General features: G+C 33.7%; 2 protein-coding genes across 2 annotated transcripts; both read left to right on the top strand.

Moving 5' to 3' along the window:
* Positions 1–1814: 1814 nt before the first annotated feature.
* Positions 1815–6304, top strand: LOC143558311 (26S proteasome non-ATPase regulatory subunit 14 homolog). The gene is made up of 6 exons (XM_077047161.1): positions 1815–1985; positions 2940–3117; positions 4052–4133; positions 4215–4391; positions 5159–5326; positions 5960–6304. Exons 1-6 carry the CDS (start codon positions 1844–1846, stop codon positions 6149–6151), a joined length of 939 nt encoding a protein of 312 aa, XP_076903276.1. The 5' UTR covers positions 1815–1843; the 3' UTR covers positions 6152–6304.
* Positions 6305–9313: 3009 nt separating this feature from the next.
* On the top strand, positions 9314–13851 carry LOC143558329 (G-type lectin S-receptor-like serine/threonine-protein kinase At1g67520). The gene is made up of 7 exons (XM_077047177.1): positions 9314–10611; positions 10967–11083; positions 12139–12332; positions 12685–12895; positions 12972–13209; positions 13294–13444; positions 13511–13851. The coding sequence occupies exons 1-7, from the start codon at positions 9366–9368 to the stop codon at positions 13832–13834; spliced, it is 2481 nt and encodes an 826-aa protein (XP_076903292.1). The 5' UTR covers positions 9314–9365; the 3' UTR covers positions 13835–13851.
* The last annotated feature ends 10110 nt before the right edge of the window (positions 13852–23961 follow it).

Here is a 23961-nt window from a genome sequence, read left to right as displayed (position 1 = left end):
TTCTTTGTCTAGATAAGAGGGTCCGGTCAGGGAACTGCCTCAACCATGGAGACTTCCGGTGGTCGACCTGGCAATGGTGACAACATCATAATGCACAATCAGATGAAGCAGAGAAGAAATGAACCGTGAGGAAAGTCGTCATCCGATGCCGCCGTTGCCATAGACGGCCGCCGGCAAAGACAAAGCAACAACTCTGTTTCTCTCTCAACGAAAGATCATACCGTCGTGTGCCTCCATATTGTGGACGCCTAGGACCCGGCAACACATAGAAACAGCAATCGAGAACTGATAAGCGACACCAAAAGCACAATCAAGATGAGACAAGGAAAGAAAGATGAAGATGAGGTTTATTTCTCTTTCTGGTTTGAATTCCCAAAGATAACATCTGAATACCCAACATCCGACCACACATGTGGAAAGTTAATGGATACATGTCATCAAGTAACCACGTAACAGACCACACGCAGAAGCCATACTTTTGGTTACAATCATTCAAGCGTAATGTACAAACAACCAACTATAGCCTAAGTCTCCCGAAATTGTATATATAAATATCTAATGCAATTCAATTGTTTTATTTTTCATGTGAGTTGGACTTCAATTGGATGCTAAGTGGGCCTGGAGCAACTGATGGGCTTGGAACCGATTGGGCTTTTAGCACAAGATCATCATCAAAGATAAATTTTAATTAACACAATTCAGTTTCTTTCTCTTCATTTCATTCATATTGTTGAGAAGTCGTTAGATCTAGGGCTTGAGTTCGTTGTTCTCTTTGTTCGGAATCTTTCCTGTTAGATCATTGTGTTCATCACGACCCATAGTCACACCCAAGGGTAGGGCAAAAAGCGATAAAAAAGCTCAGTGAAACCATTTACACCCCCATGCTGCCAACGACCGTTGAATACTATGACATTCAAGAGATTCCTATTACCAAACCTACGCTCCTGACGGTTAGAAGACCTACAAACTCGCAATGTGCAACGTGGTAATAGCAAAAGCTTCACCCACACCTCAACAGATTCTAGCATAGCCACCACTTTACCTAGAACAATTGTTAAGACTTGGGCAAACACCATACAACAACTATGAGATATGCTTTTAACAGTCACGATAGGAAGGGAGAAAACACGATTAACAAGAGCCCCATGCACTACCATCCCACCCAAGGAAACAACTTTCCTCTCAACATGAGGCTTAGCATTGCCCACTATAAACTAACATTTAATATTTTGATAAAATACACAAGTGGCTACACATTAAAATTTTCTAGTAACTATATTTGTAAATAATGCACCTCAATCTTTTGTGCCATAATCTATCAACTATCATCAAGTAGGGGTGCGCACGCTAACCGGTAACCGGTCCACTACTAACTGGTTTATACACGTAACTAACCGCCGATTATAAACCAGTTTATATTATTGATTTCTAAAACCAGTTAACCGTTTTTTTATTATTTTATAAAAGAACCCATTTTTTTCCGGTTATCCGGTTCGGATATACCCGAAACCAGGTATACCGGGCAAGGGTTTCTTGTTCCAAAACCGGTTAGTACCTGATCCGATTAACCATTCTAACCGGTCATTTCCCGCCAAATAATTAATTTGTTATCAGTTAGTTACCTGGAATGTGCACCTCTGTCATTAAGTAAGTATATTATAAAGATACGGGCCCATCAGAAACTTCAAAGTTGCATGAACCTGAAGGACTAATACTAAACTAAAACAAAGAAGAATGGGCACAAATGAAACATATGCTAGTCTAAATACCAATTTGCAAATCATCATATTCATCTATCTATCTTGTTTCCAAAGAAAAGAAATCAAAAACTGTGATCGGAAAAATGTCAGGGATGGAACGATTACAGAGAATGTTCGGCGGCGCCGGTGGAGCATTAGGTCATCCGCCACCGGATTCGCCGACTCTCGATACATCGGAACAAGTTTACATCTCCTCACTTGCACTGTTAAAGATGCTTAAGCACGGTAAATTTGCATTTTTTAAAGGTTTTTTGAGCTTAATTTGTTGCAATTTGGTTGCTTTCTGTTGTTTAAGAGCTTATATGTTAGTCAATTTGTGGTTTTGTGTATTGGGTTATGGTTATTTTTGTTTGATTTGTTTCCATTTGGTTGGTTTCTGCTGTGTAGGAGGTTATATATTGGTGAAATTGTAGTTTTGTGTATTGGGTTAGGGTTCTTTTTGCTTGATTTGTTGCAATTTGGTTGATTTCTGTAGTTTAGGAGCTTATTAATTTGTCAATTTGTAATTTTGTGTATTGCGTTATGGTTCTTTTTGCTTAATTGTGTTGCAATTTGGTTGTGTTCTGTTATTTTAGGGCTTATAAATTAGTGAAATGGTAGTTTTGTGTATTGGGTTAGGGTTATTTTGCTTAATTATGTTGCGATTTGGTTGTTTTTTTTTTTGTTTTTGAGAGCTTGTATACTAGTAAGTTTGTAGTTTTGTGTATTGCAGTAAGTTTTTGCTTAATTTGTTGCGAATTGGTTATGTTTTTTTTTGGCTTAATTTGTTGCAATTTGATTGTTTTTCTGTTAATTTAGGGCTTATATATCAGTGAATATGTATTTTTGTGTATTGACTATTGAGTTATTTTTTTTTTGGCTTAATGTTGTTGCGATTTGGTTGTTTTCTGTTATTTGAGGGCTTATATATCAGTGAATATGTAGTTTTGTGTAATGAGTTGGGGCTTTTTTTAGTGGTTTGTTGCAATTTTCCTTGCTGTCAGTTACTGGAGTGCTTATATATTAGTAATTTGTAGTTTTGTGTATTGTGTTAGGGTTTATTTTATTTATTTATTTATTTATTTTGCTTAAGCTGTTGCAATTTGATTGTTTTCTGTTATTTGAGGTCTCATATATTGGTCAATTTGTAGTTTTGTGTGTTGTGTTAGGGGTTGATGATAATTTGGTTGTGATGTGTAGGGAGAGCTGGAGTTCCTATGGAAGTTATGGGATTGATGCTTGGGGAATTCGTGGATGAGTATACAGTTCGTGTTGTAGATGTGTTTGCGATGCCTCAGAGTGGTACCGGTGTTAGTGTGGAAGCCGTGGATCATGTTTTCCAGACTAATATGCTTGATATGCTTAAACAAACAGGAAGGTCAGTTAAGTATTTGATACTTGATTGAAGAAATTAGTGGCCTAAGTGTTGACTTTAAGTTACAAGAAGGTATTCTTGAAACATTAAGTTACAAGAAGATCTATACTTGACTACTTTTGTCGCAAGAGTTGTTTATCTTTAGATGTCTATTGGTGTTGATATTAACTTTAAAGGTGTTCTTGATAACTCTTTGCAAACTGGAGTCACTTTAGGAATTATTCAAGATGAACACTTGTGTTGCGAGGAGTTGTTAATTTCACATGCGCTTTACTACTGTACCTTCTGATGAATGATGATGTATCATGGAAGGATGATGGAACAGAGTAATGAAATTAGATGCACATATCTAGCTATGGTGTTTGTGGGAACGATAGTTTAACTTAAACTGTAGTGTATCAGGAAATCTATTATTTTTTAATCCTTCAGTTCAAGTTTGGTTACTATATATACTCCTTTGGTTTGCTTGTAATTGGTCATGCTGGTTGACTTATTGATTATTAAGATTTAACTGCTGTGATCTTATAAAGTAGTACTATGAAAGTGTCTTTTATTTTAAAGCTTTGTCTGTTTTTACTATCCCATTGGTAGTTTTTTTTTTGTGTTGTTTCACATGTAACTACTTCAAACTGTTCTCTTTCTTATCTAGTTCTTTTTACCTCCTCGTATACCTTCATCTATTCAATCCGTTTGTGCCTGAACTGAGGTTTGCCATATGTACTTACACAATGTTGTACACGATATGTGTTAATGCTATAATTGTGGACCTTCTGATTAACTTTGTTGATGGTCATAATATGCTTTTGGTTACTTTAGTTTTTTAAAGATATGATGCTCATCTAGAATTTTGTGATACTTTTCTAGAAAACGTTACTTCTTGTTCAGCCATGTCGTTCTGTTTCTATGACTTGATTGATTATTCTATTTGTTGCCTCAGACCTGAAATGGTGGTTGGATGGTACCATTCACATCCTGGATTCGGCTGTTGGTTATCGGGAGTTGACATCAACACACAACAGGTTCTTGATTCACACACTTTTATTTATTACTTGTTTTATTAACTGTACATATTAACTTGATTTTCTTGCATATGCAATCAGAGTTTTGAAGCTCTGAATCAACGAGCCATTGCAGTGGTGGTGGACCCAATTCAAAGTGTTAAAGGGAAAGTTGTCATAGATGCCTTTCGTTTAATTAACCCTCAAACCATGATGCTTGGTCAAGAGCCACGTCAGACAACTTCCAATCTTGGTCATCTCAATAAACCATCCATCCAAGTGAGTGTTTCACGTATACCACCGTTTTATGTTATTTTGAGGATAACTTGAAAGTTTTCATTTATACTCATATCTATGAATTTTTACTTGATGACCACTCTACCCCTTTCCATTATATATGTTTAAATTCTATTTTTATTTGGATTTTGATCAACATTGATGATAAGCAAATGGACCGAACAGGCGTCTCTCTTCTTTTGTTCTCTTGACTGCAGATTATCGAATTGGGATGTTTATAAAAGAAAGCAAGAAAGTCAATATTGTATTTTGAGAAAACTATTGTTTATGGGTAAAAATAAAAAAAATGAAGTTAAAGATGGCCATGGCCATATATGATATTTTTTTGTTTTAGAGAATTAAAGATTAAGATGGTCATATATTAATTTTTTTTGATGAATTGGGTATATTTGATAATTGTAAGGACATAATAGTGTTGTAGAGCTTGTTAAGTGCTAGTCGGGCGGTGGGGTATGAGATTTGCATTTATATGTAGTTTTTCAAGCACGCACACACACACACACACACACACATATATATGTATGTGTATATATATGTATATAATTTTCAATTCTGACCGATTTTGATCAAATAGCAATTAATCGGCGACTAGTCAGTCGGATAGCGACAAGCGATTATATGGTGATTAATTGACGTCTAGTCGTGGTTTTTACAACCACGTCATATATGATATTTTTAGTATTGGTATACATTAAACTGCCCTTTATTTTATTAATATTTTTATCTGACTGATGCAATATTATTTGCAGGCATTGATTCATGGCTTAAATAGGCATTATTACTCAATAGCAATTAATTACAGGAAGAATAAACTTGAGGAGAAGATGCTACTTAATCTTCACAAGAAAAAATGGACTGATGGGCTTACACTTGAACCCTTTGATACACATTCCAAAACCAATGAGCAGACTGTCCAGGTAACAATCTTCGTTCTGCAGAGTTGATTATGAGTTTGTTGTTTCCAACACAAATCACAAATTGATCCATTGGGATCAGGGATGTTAAATGGGTTAGTGGGTCAAATCCGACACAAACCAAACGTTTTATTCAACCCCTAACACTACCCACTAAATTCCCACTCGTAATACTTACGCACACACACAAACGCACCCACACAAACAAACATGAACAAACGCGCACACATGTATATACATGTAAAACTTTATAACTATGTTAAAGCTTTTACACATGAACTACACATTCCTACACATGACTTGCACATGTGTAGATTCTATAACTAACAAATTTTGTTTATATATTTTTTAGAATTACAAAATTTCTATATTTTCATAGCAACTCTATAAAATTACAAAATTAAACTAAACAACAAAATTTCTATAAACAAATGCACTTAATTAAACTACAAATTTTAACGCTCGTTTCTCTTTGAAATTTTTTCTTCTAACTTAAGATACCTGACTGGTTAAAATTTTTTGACATGCGTATACACTATACACCTTCAAAATTTGTAAAAGTAAATGAGCCAAGCCAGGGTTTGAATTGACTGAACCCGTTTATACTAAACCCAAACATATAAATTTAACGTGCAGGAAATGCTGAATTTAGCGATTAAATATAACAAAGCGGTTCAAGAAGAAGACGAATTATCTCCCGAGAAACTAGCGATTGCAAATGTTGGAAGGCAAGATGCCAAGAAACATTTGGAAGAACATGTCTCAAACTTGATGTCATCCAACATCATTCAGACATTGGGTACCATGCTTGACACTGTTGTCTTCTAACTTTCCAACTATGTATCTTGTACCTTGATGTGTGTTTCTAGCAAGTTCATCGTTGTGGATTTGTGGTTTAGTTATAACTATTTTATACTGCGTTTAATTAAGAATGCTCAAATTTTAAAATGTGTGTAAATCATCATGATAATGTCAATGGAGATTCAAGTTCAAACCTTACTGACTACACTTTAGAGAGGCATGACTGGCTCAATTAAAAAAGACTGAGATCCTTGTGATCTCTAGTTCCATCCTGGGGGTGAGGGCGTCTGGGTTTTACCACAGGTGGACCTTCAGGCGGTGGGTTTTCCCCGGAACCGGAGATAACTTGGAGGCGCTTAAGGCTCTGTATAGCTGGGTTAGACGAGTTGGTGGTGACCTTTTACCATTGGGTCACCCCGTACAAAATATCTATGCAATTTTTTGTTTATTGACCGTTAAAAGGAAAATCATGAAATGTTTTTATATCTTGCTTATGTGATTATTTATATTAGTTTTGTACACATTTTTTTTATCATTGTATGAATTTTTGACGATAAAATTTCAAGATTTTCTTGTTGTGTCAGGTTGTTTTAAAATTTACTCGTAAAAGTTGAGCACACGATATTATTGTTTGTTTTTTTAAGTCGGTATATGTGTTTGAGTAAATTTATTTTTTATTTTGGAGTGTCTTTTATTTATTTATTTATCTAAGCATGTGAGATGCATATTTTTAACTTTTTTTTCGACACACTATTTCATCATCGACGTCTTATTCATCTTAACTCTATTTTAAACCAAGGTTGCAAAAGTCGCTAGGCGGACCCTAGGCGGCCGACTGGGGAGTTGGGTGTACTTGGAGTACTCGGGGAGTACTCGAAGAGTACTCGGACATGGTAAATATAAAGAAAATTGATTTTTGGATATTATATATATGTCGAATATCATAAATTTACTAATATTTATAACAAAATAGGTAAACATTAATATAAATAAAAGAAATACATATTTAAATAATAAATTATTCTAAAAATTGTTAGTCATTAAGTAAAACATTGATATTTATTCTTTAACTAGTTTTTATCCTCCGTATTACGAAGGTCTTTGTATATTATTTATGTTTAATATATATCTATTTTTTTATTTTTTTTTATTTTATGAAAGTTAATAATATTCTTATGGTTTGATATTAAATTGTTTCACAAATTAATGAGATGTTATAACCCGGTTTAAAAGCTATATGAGTTTGATGGGACTTAAGGCCCGTTTATTTTTTTACTATAAAATTGGTTTTTTAATTATAAATAACATATATCTTTTTTTAAATAAATCAGATATTAATTTTTAGTATATTCCTACTTTATAGGATTTTTGTATCAAATATTTGGTGAGATTAGTTGTTAATTTAATGAGATGTTATAACTCGTTTAAAATATATCTGGGTTTGATAATACCCATACCCGTGAATTCGGGTCAAATGCATGAGAAACCTCCATTTAAAAATCAAGCAAATCTGGTGACTCTAAAAAAATGGGGAGCGACCCCGTATTACGGGGGTTGTTTTATATTATTTGTTCTATTATTTATTTATTTTTTTAATATATATTGTTTTATTGTATGAAAGTTAATGATATACTTATGGTTTTTAATATATATTTTGTTATTGTATGAAAATTAATAATATACTTATGGTTTGATGATAAATTGTTTCACAAATAAATGAGATGTTATAACTCAGTTTAAAAGCTATATGGTTTTGATGAGACCCAAGACCCGTTTATTTTTTTACTATGAAATTGGTTTTTAATTATAAATAATATTTATGAAAGTTAATAACATACTTATGGTTTGATGAAACTCAAGACCCATTTAATTTTTTTACTATCAGATTGGTTTTTTAATTTAAATAATATATATATCTTTTTTAAAATAAATAAGATATTATTTTTTATTATATCCTATTTTATAGGATTTTTACATAAATAATTTGGTGAGAGTAATTTTTAATTTAATGAGAAGTTATAACCCGTTTAAGGAATATCTGAGTTTGGTAAGACCCATACCCATGAATTTGGGTCAAATGCATGAGAAGCCTCCATTTAAAAATCAAGCAAATCTGGTGACTCCAAAAAAAGGGGGAGCGACCACATCGCGACACGTAGGATTTTTATGTCTTCGTTTATATATATATATTATAGATATTAAAGAAATACGAGTTACGTTTTATTTTTTTAAGCCAAAATCGGCCTTAAGTCCACTGACTAGATGCGATTTTGACTAAGGTTGACCACATTTAATCAATTATTAGTAACTAGGCGGAATTAAAGAAACTCGCCTCGGCGAAATACCTTGTAGCGAGTACTCGGGAAGTACTCGGTCTCGAAAACCTACTTTTACAACATTGTTTTAAACACAATTTAGCTCATTGCAAAGTTCTCACTTGGTAGAATGCAAAGTTCTACAGTTCTACTAATCACAATTACATACAGCTATTTGTCAAACTGCAAAGGTCTCACTTGGTAGAACGCAAACTTATACCAATCACAATTACATACAACTATTTGTCAAACGATTGTGAAAATCACATTTTCCACTATTTTTTCTAATTCTATGCATCAAGTTTGTTTTCTTTAACCGTAACATTTATAAACACACCAAAAACAAAGCGTACGCTCTCCACAACCTGGAGAGACACCATCACTACCAGAAATTACATGAACTTGAATTTACACCAATTCAACCAAACTAGATATTTATGTTGACATTCAAAACTGAAAAAAAAAAAAATGAAAATGAAAAATAGTCCTGGATTTGCATAATGAGTATTTATGCGGTCCATACAAGGTTCTTATCATGATAGGGTGGAATTTGAAGGGAATGAACAAGGCACTTCGTTCAATTATACATCAACATCCCTTTCAGATATTGTCTATTTATGCTGACTAATTGAGTCAAGTGAGAAGTTGCCAAGAATTTTCATACAATCACCACCATTAATATATATATATATAGGGGATGGATATATGGTTTGAATCAAATATAAATGAAATTAACGTGCTAAACGTGAGAATCAAGTAGAGTAATTATATATACTCTATGATAATTACTCTACTTGTATATAAAATTACTCTACTTGATTATCACGTTTAGCATGTTAATTTCATTTGTACAGTAACCTTCCCCTATATATATATGATCACTTTCATCCCAGAGCTAGCGAAGGGGATTTGTCTATCCTAAAACAATGGCATACGAAAGCCTTTCCCTCTTCATCACTTTACTTTGTTGTTTGTTCAGCAATCCTTGCTATTCAGAAACTGATACCTTACATCAAGGTCAAGAGCTCAAGGACTGGGACGAATTGATCTCATCAAACAAGGTCTTCACTTTGAAGTTCTTTAGTTTTGGAACTATGGTGAATCCTTATCTAGGGGTATTCTACAGAAACAATCAAATCAAATCCTCTTGTCAAGATGAATTAAGGCAACTCATCCACTACAACCGATTCAGATATCCTTATTATTGGTACGACTACTCTAGTAAGACGGCGCCTAAGGACGCAGTTTGGGTGGCAAACAGAAACAATCCGATCCGTGATATATACGGAAAGCTCATAATAGATGTTAATGGAACGTTGAGCATTTTATCTAGTGCAGGCAATGTTCTTGATCTCTTCAATCCAACTCCACTAGCAACACGCAACGCAAGTGTTACACTGTTGGATTCAGGGAATTTGGTGCTTCGGGAGCTGCATCCAGATGGGTCTGTTAAGCGGGTATTATGGCAAAGCTTTGATTACCCGACAGACACGCTTCTACCCGGAATGAAATTGGGGATTAATCTCAAGACCGGGCACAGATGGTCCCTGACTTCTTGGCGGAACGATGAGCTACCGGCCCAAGGGTTATTTACATTAGACCTCAATGGAACAGGTCAAATGGTCATTCTGAGGCAAGGGAATGTCCACTGGGCGAGTGGACCTTGGCGGAATGGTTACTTTGAAAATACTCATCTACAATCTTCTGGTCTAGATATCCGCTTCGGCTATGTTTCTAATGAGGCTGAGCAATCCTTCACATATTTAACAAGAACATACGAATCATATCCAGCTCTGAAGATTCATCAAGATGGTCAGCTTCAGGGTTCACCTCTACACTTAGACATCCACTGCCGCTTCATTAATGACCCTCCTGGCTGCGCTGAAGATGAGCTTGAAAACGTAAAATGCAGGAAAAATTATTACATTGGGTCATCAAAAAGAGATGAGCACTATCTTTATAATAGTTATGTAACTTATGTGGATGAATCTGTGTATGATGAAAGATATAACTTATATGACTGCCAAAGAATATGTTGGAAAAATTGTTCTTGTGTGGCCTTTACTACAATAAGAAACAATGTGGGCTGCAAGACTTATGGTAAAAGGGTATACCATCCAGGGGTATACAGAGAAGAAACAGCTGAATATTACACCATCAATCGTCATGAAGGTTAGTAGGCTTTCTACTCTTTATGTAGTTAGTTTGGGGTATACGTATCCAGTTAACCTAACAAGTGTCTTCCTTAAGCAACATATATCATGTATAGTGATTCTAGATATTAGAAGTTACACACTATACCCAGTGTCTTCCGATCAACATTGCAATTTCTAAGCAAATTAGGAGTTCTAAACTTAAAGATAAATACATTATACACAGACTCCCGCCAATTGAAAAATCTGAAACATGTGCGTAGTATTACAAATTATTGTACCTTATGGTAAACATGTACACTTGAATTTATAACTTATTGATCTCTTATCATGAGCAAAATCAGAAAAGAGTTCGGTTTCATATGTCCCCATAGATATGAAGAAGAAGAACAAGAACAAGAAGAAGCCCGGGGTTGGGTTGATTATCATGATGGTACCTTTAGCTGTACTCCTATCATGCTATTGGTCATACAAATACATTGATTTTAAAGGTAACAACCTCACCTTTATTACTTCATTAGTTCAATTAAATACAATAGTCCTTTCATCCAGGATTAATCTCAACTTTGTAAACATGACACCGTTATCATTTTTCCTAGCCAATGTTACAGTCCTACATGAAACTGAAAATTCAAGAAATCTTCTATAAAGTAATTGTGTTGAAAACTTGAAATATTGGCCTAAAAATTGTAAACAAGCGGGTTCACTGAAATGTATAAAGAGGATACATTGCTATGTTCAGATGACTGTATCCTTTGTAACTACAATATATTGATGAGTTGAGTGCATGCAAAAGAAACCAGATGCATAGTTTTCTAGAACAGTATGTGAATAACCCAACAAATAAAATTCAAAAGTCCATACTGGTAATTGTGTTAAAAAATTCTGAAACTCTGCCACAACAACTAGAACCTGGGGCTCCAATGCATAAGTGTCAATGTAAAGTACAAGGGTCTGTTTATTATAAATTAAACTTGGTAACCACCAAGTTGATGTGTCAATCTATAAGGTGCGTTTAAAGCGACACAACCCTAATGAACACATCGGTTCGCTATTTATAAAAGGGTCATTGATGCCAAGTACAAGTTACAATCAGATTATCAAATTCATTAAAGTTGTTGTTGATTCAATCTCTATTTCAACATTTCTAATTTAATCAATCTGGGCAACACCTAGGATGTTGGTAATCAAAGAATTCACAAACGTTGGTGATAATAAACAGAAATTTTTAAGAACAAGAGAGTTTATATGAAATGGTACTTTTATTGACACACTGATTGATATCACTTCTATTCTAAACGATGTTTATAAACAACTGCTATTGTAATCCTAACTGCTTAACGGACCTAATTACATAATTACATATATGCCCTATTACTAAGTAATATTCACATAATAATACACATTTTATTATATCCCTAGTATTTATATGTGATTAATACTTCATAGGTAACAACAAAAAGATTCAATAACTATTGGAATTTTAGCTCATGTACATATCTGACATTTTAAGCATCTAACATATATTTCTTTGATAACATATTAGAGATCGCTAAGAAAATCAAGAAGCTGTTGCTGCTTCAGATGAGACGCATGAGACGATTCTACATTTATATACGAAGAGATAGGAATATGAACACTGAGCTGCGTTATTTTACCTTTCAAAGCGTTTCATCAGCCACAAAAAACTTTTCAAACACTAATATGCTAGGAAAGGGAGGTTTTGGAGAAGTTTATAAGGTAATCTTTTAATTAAAAAGACTCTTCTAGTAAAGTAAGATTCAGTTAAAACCTCATGTGATGCATTTTAATGTTTTATGATGGCTCTAATCATGTTTGTGGGTCATGAGTCAAAACTGAAATTGATTATTAGCTATTTTCTGTCAGGGTATTTTCAAACAAGGTCTAGGGTTGTTTAGTGACTAAGGACTAATAAATTTACATGGTCATTGGGTTCATTGTGATGTACCAGATTTTTGGTTAATAATAAATTAAAAAAAAGAGTTGATCATTGTTTGATCAACCGTGAGCCTGCGCGATGTTCTTTTTCTTTTCTTTTCTTTTTTGAATCGATTGTGCCAGCATTTTACAGGGAAAATTAGTTGATGGGCAAGAGGTTGCGGTTAAGCGACTTTCCAGAAGCTCTGGTCAAGGAGTTAAGGAGTTTAAGAACGAAATGGAGCTCATAGCCAAACTTCAACACACCAATCTTGTCCGACTTCTAGGGTTTTGTGTTGAAAAGCAAGAAAAAATCCTTGTCTATGAATATATGTCTAATAATAGCTTGGATTTCTTTCTGTTTGGTATAAATTGACACTCTGTACATTGTTTATATGAAATTGGTTCTTTCTTTGGTTGATGCTACTCATTTATTAATAGATCCTAGGAAGAAAGGATTACTGGATTGGAACAATCGCTTTGTAATAATCGATGGCATTGCTCAGGGGCTTTTGTATCTTCACAAGTTTTCAAGGCTGAGGATAATCCATAGAGATCTGAAAGCCAGTAACATCTTGCTAGATGACTACCTTAAGCCAAAAATATCAGATTTTGGCATGGCCAAATTATTTGGGATCAACGAGTCAGAAGCAAATACAAGTAGAGTCGTTGGAACACGGTGAGCCCATAAGTTATCCTATGACAATTTTTATATAGATATCATAAAAAAACACAATGTAATAACTCTTGATTTTATATCCAGTGGGTATATGCCTCCTGAGTATCTGATAGATGGCATCATTTCAACCAAGATAGATGTATTTGGTTTTGGTGTTTTGTTGCTTGAGATTATAAGCAGCAAGATGAATCATGTGAGCTATGATGTGGAACACCCACTCAACCTTCTAGGACTCGTAAGTTAATCGTAAATGTCGCTTTATAGTTTGAAACAAATTTGAACATTCAATTGTGAAATGTAGGCATGGGAATTGTGGAACGAAGGCAGAGGCTCGGAGTTAATGGATCCAATACTTGAAGATACATGCATTCCCAAGGAAGTAATGACATGCATTCATGTGGGTCTCTTATGCGTTCAAGACCATGCCACGGACAGACCTACCATGTCAGAAGTTGTTTCTATGCTTACAAATGAACATATGCATCTGCCTGAGCCAAAACGGCCAGCGTTCTACATTGAGAGGGATGCTGTTGGGACCAAGGCTGTGGCAGGAGGAATAGGAGGAGTTAAGTCAGGGAACGGATCTGAAAATAGCGAATCAGTTTCAATTTTAGTGTCAAAATAGAAGACAGCAAAAACGAACATGTCAGCTAATACCATTATGTACTTCATATGTTCCTTTTCCAAAGAAGCAGGTTGAAATTTGATTTCATGGCCTGTGATATTTGATTAATTATGAACTTCTGTTATAGTTTCTGTTGCATGGCAGTTGTTATAGGCTCCTATACTTTATATATACAGAAGGCATTTGTATTGTATATGATCACTTTTACACACATTTGATTTGACAAACCTGTTTCTATACTGTTCTTCATTCTTTTTTCAGGCTATTTTCAAGCACACACCTTGTAATCATTGCAAATTTATTTCTAAATTAGAGTTATTTTCTCATCATAACAGGTAATTCAACTCAAAGTGAATGATCTGTAGCAGTAAATTCAAGCAAACAATAAAGAACAAATGGGTTCTTCACTTGATGATTATTGTTGATGTTCTGTTCATCGAAGATCAACTGATCAAAGAAATTGATTACAGCTTCAATTGCCAGCGAAGAGATTATAAATCAAGCAAATACATCGTCGGTTACTCGTGTTTCGTATTATTCACCCATGGGTTTTGGATATGGTCCATGTGCTTCTTTAATTAATCCTTAGGCATATAAATGCCGTCTTATTTGGGCTATCACAACTCACAACTTTAATCCATTTGAAGCACACGGTTCTTCTGATGGGCCTCACATCGGGCTTGAAGATTCCAATGTATAGTCTCTATTTGGATTCTCTCATTTTTGGCTTCACCGCATTGTGGGTTTTATATGGATTTTTCATATGTTTGGCAACTAGACACTGGCGGAACTTGAATACTAACATTGTAGGGGCCAAAAATCTTTAGGAAAAAACAAAACTAAATTCTTACAAAAAAAAAAAAAAAAAACTAATTATTTTTCACCAAATAAAGACAATAAATCCCAAAAAAAAGCAACCAGTTCTTACACAAACAACAAAGGAATAAGAATTACAAGCCGGCTCACTCTCTACGTTTAGTTTTTGTTGGTTTGGGCTTTTGGGCTGGGGCCAAATAAAAACCCATAATATTCTTCAAGGAAAATAAACATACGAAGCTCAAAGCCCAAATTCAAGGGAGCCATGGCCTACCCTGGCCTCATTGATGTTCCGCCCCTCCAACTAGAAGAGTCCTGGATTCTTAATTCATGTGCAACATGACATCGGACGTTTCTGCCTTCTACGATGCATGACATGATGGTCCATACATTGGTTTGGAGAGTGTTCGTAGTTGGTAAATGACATATCGCTCATGATCTCCAATATTGGTCAAGTCGGTTATCACGTCGTACTTTTTTATATATGATCATGCAGCTGAAGAAAATTTTCCACCAACAAGCTCGGCCTAAATGATTCGAAAATATGAAATCCCCGATTTCATGTCGAATGTAATAAGGCATCACTGTTAGATCTCACGTATTGAAGATGACGAGCCAGAGTTGTCTCCGAGAATTATTAAAAAATTTTGGGCCAAAGGCGAAAAATATTTGGGTCTTAAATAAAATGAGTATTTTGTTGGCGAAAAATATTTTGGGTCTTAAATAAAATAAGTATTTTGTTTAGTTTAAACAATTTAATTTTTAATTTGACATACTTTGGATGATTTATTTTGTTTAAAAACTTTTATATAAAAAAGGCTTAAACATGTTGGAGAAACAAATTGGATTTAAAAAAACTCTTGATTGAGTCGATTGTATTCTTTATTCTTAAAGGTATGTGAACAAGAAAACAAAATAGCTTTGCTGTTGACAGGTGGTAAAACAGGAATATCAAATAAATAATTGCTTTGATGATTTAATATTATTGAATTGGGAGGAACCAGGATTGGGAATCTTTTTAAACTTAAACTCATCTATTCTAACTTTTTATTATCCGACTATCTATATAATTGTCTACCATAGTCGCTCTCAGGTTGCTCCCCACCCTTCAAAGTCACCAGATTGTTTAATTTGTAAATGGTGGTCTCTCATTGGTTTAGCCCGACTTGACCCGTTTCCCGGTTACCATCACTCAAACGGGTTATATCAAAACCATCAGGGATCAGTTCTACAAACCCTAACCATCTTCCTCCCCATCCTCGGTAATAGTCTCAAGGTAACCCCATTAATCCTTACTATCCTTCAACATCGATGCCAATTGAAAGCTCTCATGTCTGATTCGTATATTTCCTTCCCAATCAAAAGTATATTCCTTTGTTAATTAATCTGTTGATTTCTTGATATTTAGTTTAATTATACATAAAACCCTAAACCGATTTGATCTTTGGTTTAATTATTTACTTGAACATCGATGGGGATTTAAGGCCGTGACTTCTGATTTGCAAGCATTCTTCCCAATCAAAGGTATGTTCGTTTTTTAACCGGTTGATATCTTGATATTGTGTTCAATTCAGTAATTATTTTATGGAGATGATGAATAGCAAAACAAAGTATATTTGGTTACAAAAGTCAAAATGAAGTTTGTTTTGTAATTCAGATAGTGATACGTTATTGACTATTAATTTGCTTGAATAATGTTTATTATTGTTGTATATCGGTGGCCTTGAATTACTCTGAGTCCAATTTCTGATCCGGAATCGGAGAATTTACTGTCATCAACAAATGAAGGTTCTGTTTTTCTCTAATTACTCGACGTTTTTGGTGAAACCGGGGTTTTATGTTGGGTGGTTGTTTGTGAGGGAGTGTTATAAGAGGAAGGGGTGGGGGTAGATGTAATTAGTAAGTCATGATCAACAGCTCATTTTACAAACATGTCTTCTCTTCTCTATAGACTCAACTCATTACAGGCAGATGTATATAATTAGATGAGAGACTTTGATGTCGCTACGAATTTTGTGTTATCTCATGATGGAAAAAGGGTTAAATTTCGGGTGTGTGTAGAAACCTATAAGACACTATGTGTTTGAGGGCCTATAAGTTGTTTGATGAAATGCTTTTGTTGTGTTTTTACGTTGATGTTGCCGCCTTTGCCTATGTGTTGTTTTGATGATATGCTTATATGATGTTTGGAATTTATTTATCTCCTTCATAAATCGTTTGGAAGTCAAAATAGTAATTTACTTGGTTAACTTGCTTCTCCTAACTATGCGTATAAGGTGTTTGGTGAAATGCTTATATGATATTTTGAAGCTATTCTATTACATTAGCCATGGGTTTTGTTTACAAATATTTATAAGTGTATCACCTGTCACTTTATTCTATGGACGTATAATGTTACAGGCTAATCGTTTTGGGATTTGCTTATTGTGTACACTGCTTATTTAGTTTGGTTACATGTCTTTTTGTCTTTGTGCTGATGTGATTGTTTGCTTCTTTGTTTGTGTTAAACTTTAATGCAAGGTATGTGCTTTATTTTTGTAATCCATGCTAAGAGTTTGTTTTTAAAGTTTTTAGTTTGGTGTTTTGTTTAGTTTTGAGATTTACAGAGCGTTACAAGTTGTGAATCTGAGTCCCAACATGACTTATCAATGCATTTTTTATAAAATAAAATATATATTTAATCATTTATTCTTATATAAGAATACATTCTATCACTAAACATCTTGTGAGGTTTCACATTTTTATGCTTGGGGGTGTATAATAACAGTTTATTGTATAATAATAGTTTGTTATATAGTAGCACAAACATCAGTTAGGTAATTATAATAGATTATTTGTTATTTTGTTTAATATAATTAAATTTTGATGCATAATATAAAATGAACTCTTTATACAACAACATTTGATTCCGGTTTTGTTTTCTTTTAAATAGGGCGGCTCAAATAGTTAGCTAAATGGACCAAATGGGATAAAGGGTGTCGTTTTTTCCAAAGATATAATATTGATTTTTCATCATAACTAACGCATTAGTTAATTATAAATAAAGAATAAAAAAGGCATTTGGTGGTAAACCAATCTCGGTTATTTTGACCATGGTCCATTGACCAAAATGGCAAAGTTGAAATCTTGTCACCTCTAACTACATTCCTTTAAAACTTCCTTTTGGGTTTTAAAGGCAAAGGGGAGTTGGTCAACCAACTCGATCATATGATTTGCTGGGATGCCCTTCGTGCTGCACTTTCTGTTGGGATAGTTACTGGCGCTCCTAAGGTTTTATTTGTTTATTATACCAGCTGTATACTAACGCAGTCAATATGTCGCCGCCTTTATTTTAATTTTGGGCAGGGTTTTTTTTTGTGTGTGTGTCAAAAAAAAACACAGAGAGAACACGAATTTGACAGGGACAACAAGGTATGCGAGCATGAATGGTTCAAAAGTGGGACTGTCAGTTTGAATCTTTAGGAGTAGTGGTATCATATCTTTAGGACTTCATATTGTTCGGTCAACACTTTGACATTCTTAATTGGGAGAACCGATTGAAGAACCTGAAATCAGTTTCTCAAAGTAAGCTTATAATAGTAAGTTTTGTTCGATATCGTAATATCTATTCATTAAATGAGTATATTTATGTTCTATCCGACGTCAAGCGGTTCAAATGGTTTAGGAATCATTGAAACTTTTATAAAAAAAAGTTGGAGTATCATATTTAGTATAGGTCTTGTAACCAAAGCAGACATATTATTTATTATGGTATTTAAAAAGATTCATAAAGGTGCTTGCATGTTGGTCTTATCTTAGCTATTATGACCCAAACATTAGTTTACCATATAATGATCCTTTTAAAAACTATTTTAAATTAATATAACTTTAAAATCATATATATTTAAAATGTAATATTAAAATTTAACATAAGCAAAATTAAATGTATTTATTTATTGTTATTTGTTTTTATATCTATATTTTTTAAACTTATTTCGTCTTAAATGGATATGTATTCAAAGCTCCATAAAATGCGTATGCTTTTTGTTCCCATATGAATGGGTGTTATATGTACTTTTATTGTGAGAAAAAGTATAGACGTATTTAAGTTGTTAATCTTGGATAAGGACGGTAAAGTCACAAATATGGCCACTGACATTGTGTATAAGGAGAAAATTAGAGAATTGAAATCTTATATGTACTATTCTGGAAGTGAATTTTTTTAATGAGCAAGTGTCACTTTCATTTTTCCATGTGATCTTACTTTTTTTCATGTCTAGGAGATTAAAGAATCGTATGTATTATTATGTACCATTTATCATCTATCTTAAGATTGAGGTTTTTTTTACCATTTACATGTTGAAAGAAAGTAGTTCAAATATCATGTGAATGGATAGAGGCACACACTTGCTATTATTGAAAGGAATACTGTATTTTCATGGGGGGCAGAGGTACAAATGGGCAGCTTGGCCCGCTTGAGGCTATTGACAAGTACAATCAATGGTATCTTAGTCATTTTTAAAGCTCTAAAAGGCCACAAGGAGGATATTGAAAAGATGCATCTTTGAGGCGTATGCGGTAGCTCAATTCCTTAAACCGGAAAACCGTCCTTAGGGTATGATAAACTTCACATATATGTCAACTTGGTACTTTTTGATGAATTCAAGTTTTCAAGTCTTCCACTTTGTGTTTTTGTTACGTACATTTTAATTTGATTTTCAAACTTCAAGAGTGAGTTTTATTGCTTCATTGTCTTTAATGTATTGCGTTAGGAAAGTTATTAGAAGAAAACACCTATGCACTTTTTTCTTGCGTTAAAAAACATGACTTTGAAATGCAAAAATTTAACTAAATGATAGTGGTTTAGTGTTTTTGGGTTTGTTGATGTTGTCATTGTGATTCATTATCGTCTTAAAAACTCCCATTAAACTGCAGAAAATTATGTGCAATATGTTTGAATAATTACAAAGATTTCCGAGTATAGAAATTGCCATTGTTTTGGCCTTTTGACTTCTTTTGAGCACTTGATGATTTCAAGAAAACATGCAAGTACTCTATATACCGTAAGTACTCTATATAGCATATACATGATTTTGAAATAGTTGCTCACCTGCACCAACAAATACTCACTTTTGAGATTAATTGCAGCATGGTCACAATATAGACAATAAGAAGCATTTGTGCAAACTGACTTTAAGTTCTTAGTTTATGAAATGAAATATGACTTTTTAGTGGTCAAAATACACTCAAACCTGATGTGTATTGGATAATGTCAAGTATATTTGCATTTTTTTAATATTGTGTGTCTCTCTCTTTTGACCCGGCGTGCTTTTTTATATTTAATACAAGATAAAATTCAAGACGGGCTCATTGGATGCAAAGGGAAGTGAGTGATTTTCCGGTTGACGAGGCCGAGTGTCTTAGACGTTCACTCGTTCTACGCAATGGTTGGGAAAGGAATATTAGGTGAAAGGTTAAAATAAAACACCTGATGTGGCGTGCGTGTACCAACAACTAACACCGTCACAATGATACATCATGCAAAAACAATTGACACAGTTACGCGTGCCTGGGTCGATGAAATTTAATACAAAATCTACACGTCAAAGTTTATGTTTAAGTTAAAATCTGAATATAGCATAACCAAAAATTATATTTTCACAATAATATAAAAAAATCTAAATAGACATGCGTAATACGCGGGCTAAAAGCTAGTTATTATTATAAAATTGTATTTATAAATCTAAAAAATACAATTTGACTAGAAGTAAGAAACTAATAAAAGATAACTTAAACTTTAAATGAATAAAACTTAAATAATAATAGATTTGATTTGATCTCCTTATTATCTTACCCTTGAGATCGACCTATCCGCCCCTTGGTTTTGTCTTCAACGAATCTGGATTATAAATATCAAAACATGTATCAGATGAGACTAGAATACACAATCTTTGAGCTGGGAGTCATACCCTTTTACCACTACACCAAACTACTAGTTATGTAATTGAATTTAAACATTAAATATGCATATTGTTTTTCATAAAAATGCGTGTATATATTTTTTAAAAGTTTTGGGGGGTGTCGGGTTGGGGGCCGTCGACCACCTAGCCCCACCTTAGGGGCGACCCTGTGATGAGCTACATTGTTGGAAATGCTTGAGTTTCCCTTGAACAGTCGGCTGGTTGTAGATTTCATACTCAACTCATAGCCCAAGTGACTTGCGACAGTTCAGTATGAACTATAATATGAACTAGGTTTAAAACCAGCCTCGTTGCGGCGTCGGCAGCTTGACGCAAATAAAAAAAGATATGTGAATGTTTAAACTAGTGTGAGCATGCGTAGAACTTATGATGAAAGCGTATAGCTTATGATACAAAAAATAATATATGTAAAACCATGTTTATTCGGTTGGCTTATATGGGGGTCGTGGTGGAAATTCAGTCGGTATAGATAGGTTTGCCACAGACCGGAACTAAACACAAGATAATTTTGAATAATTAACATATTTAACAAAGAAAAAAACAAACGTAGGGGTTGCAGAGGCGAGTCAACACACATTCGATCGGTACTGGTTAGGTTCGCTATCGTACTATAAGTAAACATAAAAAATAATTTCGTTATTGGCTAGGTTCATTACGGTACCAAAACTAAATAAAAAAACACGGATGTTATGGCGATGAGGCGTTGCGTATTTATTTGTCATCGCTTAGGTTCGTTACGATACTGAAACTAAATCGTTATTATACCAGAAGTAAACATAAAAAATAATTTCGTTATTGGCTAGGTTCGTTACGGTACCAAAACTGGCTAAAAAACACGGGTTTTGCGTATTTAGTTGGCATCGTTTGGGTTCGTTACGATACCGAAACTAAATCTAAAACTTAATGCCTCATGTTATCATACTTCAAAAAAACCTAGAAAAAACAATCAAAATTCAAAGACCTTTAAAAAATAGGGCTTATTCCCAAAATGATCCAAACCAAGAGAGAGAGAGAAAAAAATCCTAAATGGGTCCACATTCCCAAACTAACCCATGAAATATGTACTGACCAGATACTTTGGGAAAATAAACGACTGGATTTTTAATCCAATCAAAATGTGACATGTGTAAAGGATCTGACACATCAGACGAGATTTTTAAAAATCTCGTCTGTTTCGACCATATTTTAAAGTTAACTCATTTTTTAAAAACAGTCTATCCAGACGATTTTTTTAAGTTTCTTGCCTGGTCCGTTTAAATTATTATTATTTTCATCTTCTTTATCTTCATGTTCTTCATCTTCATCTTCATCATCATCATCATCATCATCATCATCTTCTCCGGCACCCCACAACCTTATCACCGTCTAACACCACCTCACCGCCACCCGACACCACCTCACTGCCACCCGCCGCCACCGCATCACCACCGCCAACCGCCAACCAAAAAACTTAAAAAGATATCCTACCTTAAAAAGAATTGGTGGTTTGCGGTGGAGAAGTGGCTGCCGAAGGTGGCGAATTGGTGGTTGGAGGTGGTGATGCGGCGGCAGCGGGTGGCGGTGATGTGGTGTCGGGTGGCGGTGAGGTGGTGTCAGACGGTGGTGAGGTTGAGGGTGCCGAAGAAGATGAAGATGAAGAAGAAGATGAAGATGAAGATGAAGATGATGAAAATGAAGATGAAACATGAAGAAGATGAAGATGAAGAAGAAGTTAGGATTAATAATTTGAACGGACCAGACAAGAAACATAAAAAAACCGTCTGGATAGACTGTTTTTTAAAAAGTGAGTTAACTTGTGTCAGATCCTTTACACATGTCACATTTTGATTGGATTAAATATCTAGTCGTTTATTTTCCCAAAACGTCTGATCAGTACATATTTCATGGGTTAGTTTGGGAATGTAGACCCATTTAGGATCATTTTTTTTTCTCTCTCTTGTTTTGGATCATTTTGGAAATTATCCCTTAAAAATTATGATGTCACAGCCCACCAAAATTAAAACAATAGATTGATAAAAAAGAGATGTATATGAACAAGTAAGGGGTTTGAACCTGGGCAACGTAAACTCAGACAAAAGAGGTTAATTAGCAGGACAAACTTCAACCAACCTACAATGCTAACAAATTTGATCAGTGATTCATAAATACACAAACTTTGGGTTTCTAAAAAAGTCATGGCACCGACATATTGGTATTTATCTCTATATATAACTAGTTTTAGATCCACGAGTAATGCATGAGAAGTTAAAAAAATGTAATTAAACTATAGAAATTAAAAAAAAACTATATTTTACAAAATTAAACAGTTTAATAAGAAAACTATATTTTTTTAATGGAATATTCATACGAATACGTGGTGTATTCTCACACAATTTCTTTATAATTACGAAAAATACACCTAGTGATTTTATAAGTTGTTATTATATTTTTTAATGAAATAACGAATTTTGACAAAAGATGATAAGATGTTTCATTATAAATGGCATAAAAAACTAAAACATCATATATAAAATTAGCGTTACTAAATCACACTTTTGTATTACATATTTATGAAATAGATGGATGCGAACTCCATGGATCCATGGATTTGAATGAATACGTAAGAATAAAATTGCTATTCACTCATAAGTTCTTAACAAAAAAACTTTTTAGACCCATAAATATCGTTCATTTATTTTTACCACATTAATCTCCTACACTAAAAAGTGTTTATAAATTGATTTAATAAAAAAAATGTAAATATAATTCAATTAAAGATAAATATTTTTATTATACTAACATAAATTCATGCATATTTTTAATCCCTATAGTTTAGGTAATTAGTTATTTGATAAAATGGTGAATTGATATTTTTTACTACGTTGACATAAATAAGTTTTCAATAGAAATAAGAAAATAGTTTGAGAGGGAAATTTGGATAGGAATGAATATCTAAGTGGCACGTATTCCCAATTATTTTCCTTTATTAGAATACTAGCTTTTGAACCAGTGTATTACACGAGATTTGTCAAATAATAAAAATAAAAAGATTCATTATCTGGAAAAAAAAGGAACCAAATTATAAGTAAAAAGAAGATAAAATATAGTACAAACAATAAGAAGTCTAGAATCTCAAATGTACACATTCGAATTTTTTTAATACAACATTTGCAAAAATTGTTTTTGACCAATTACCCGTGGATAATTATGATAAATGAGATGAGAGATTAGAAAATTAGAAGAAAAATTATAACCCATTTTTCAAAATTGTTTTGTCCCATGACCCATGAATAAGTAGGATAAATAAGATGAAAAATTAGAGAATTAGAAATGCAATTATAACCCATTTGTCAAAATAGTTTTGACCCATGA

The sequence above is a fragment of the Bidens hawaiensis genome, unplaced genomic scaffold, assembly GCF_021521415.1.
Source record: "Bidens hawaiensis isolate Kalapana, Puna unplaced genomic scaffold, B.hawaiensis_p1.1 tig00019438_1, whole genome shotgun sequence".
NCBI classification, from domain to species: domain Eukaryota; kingdom Viridiplantae; phylum Streptophyta; class Magnoliopsida; order Asterales; family Asteraceae; genus Bidens; species Bidens hawaiensis.
The sequence above is the reverse complement of the archived record's forward strand: the minus strand, read 5'-3'. Positions and strand labels throughout refer to the sequence as shown.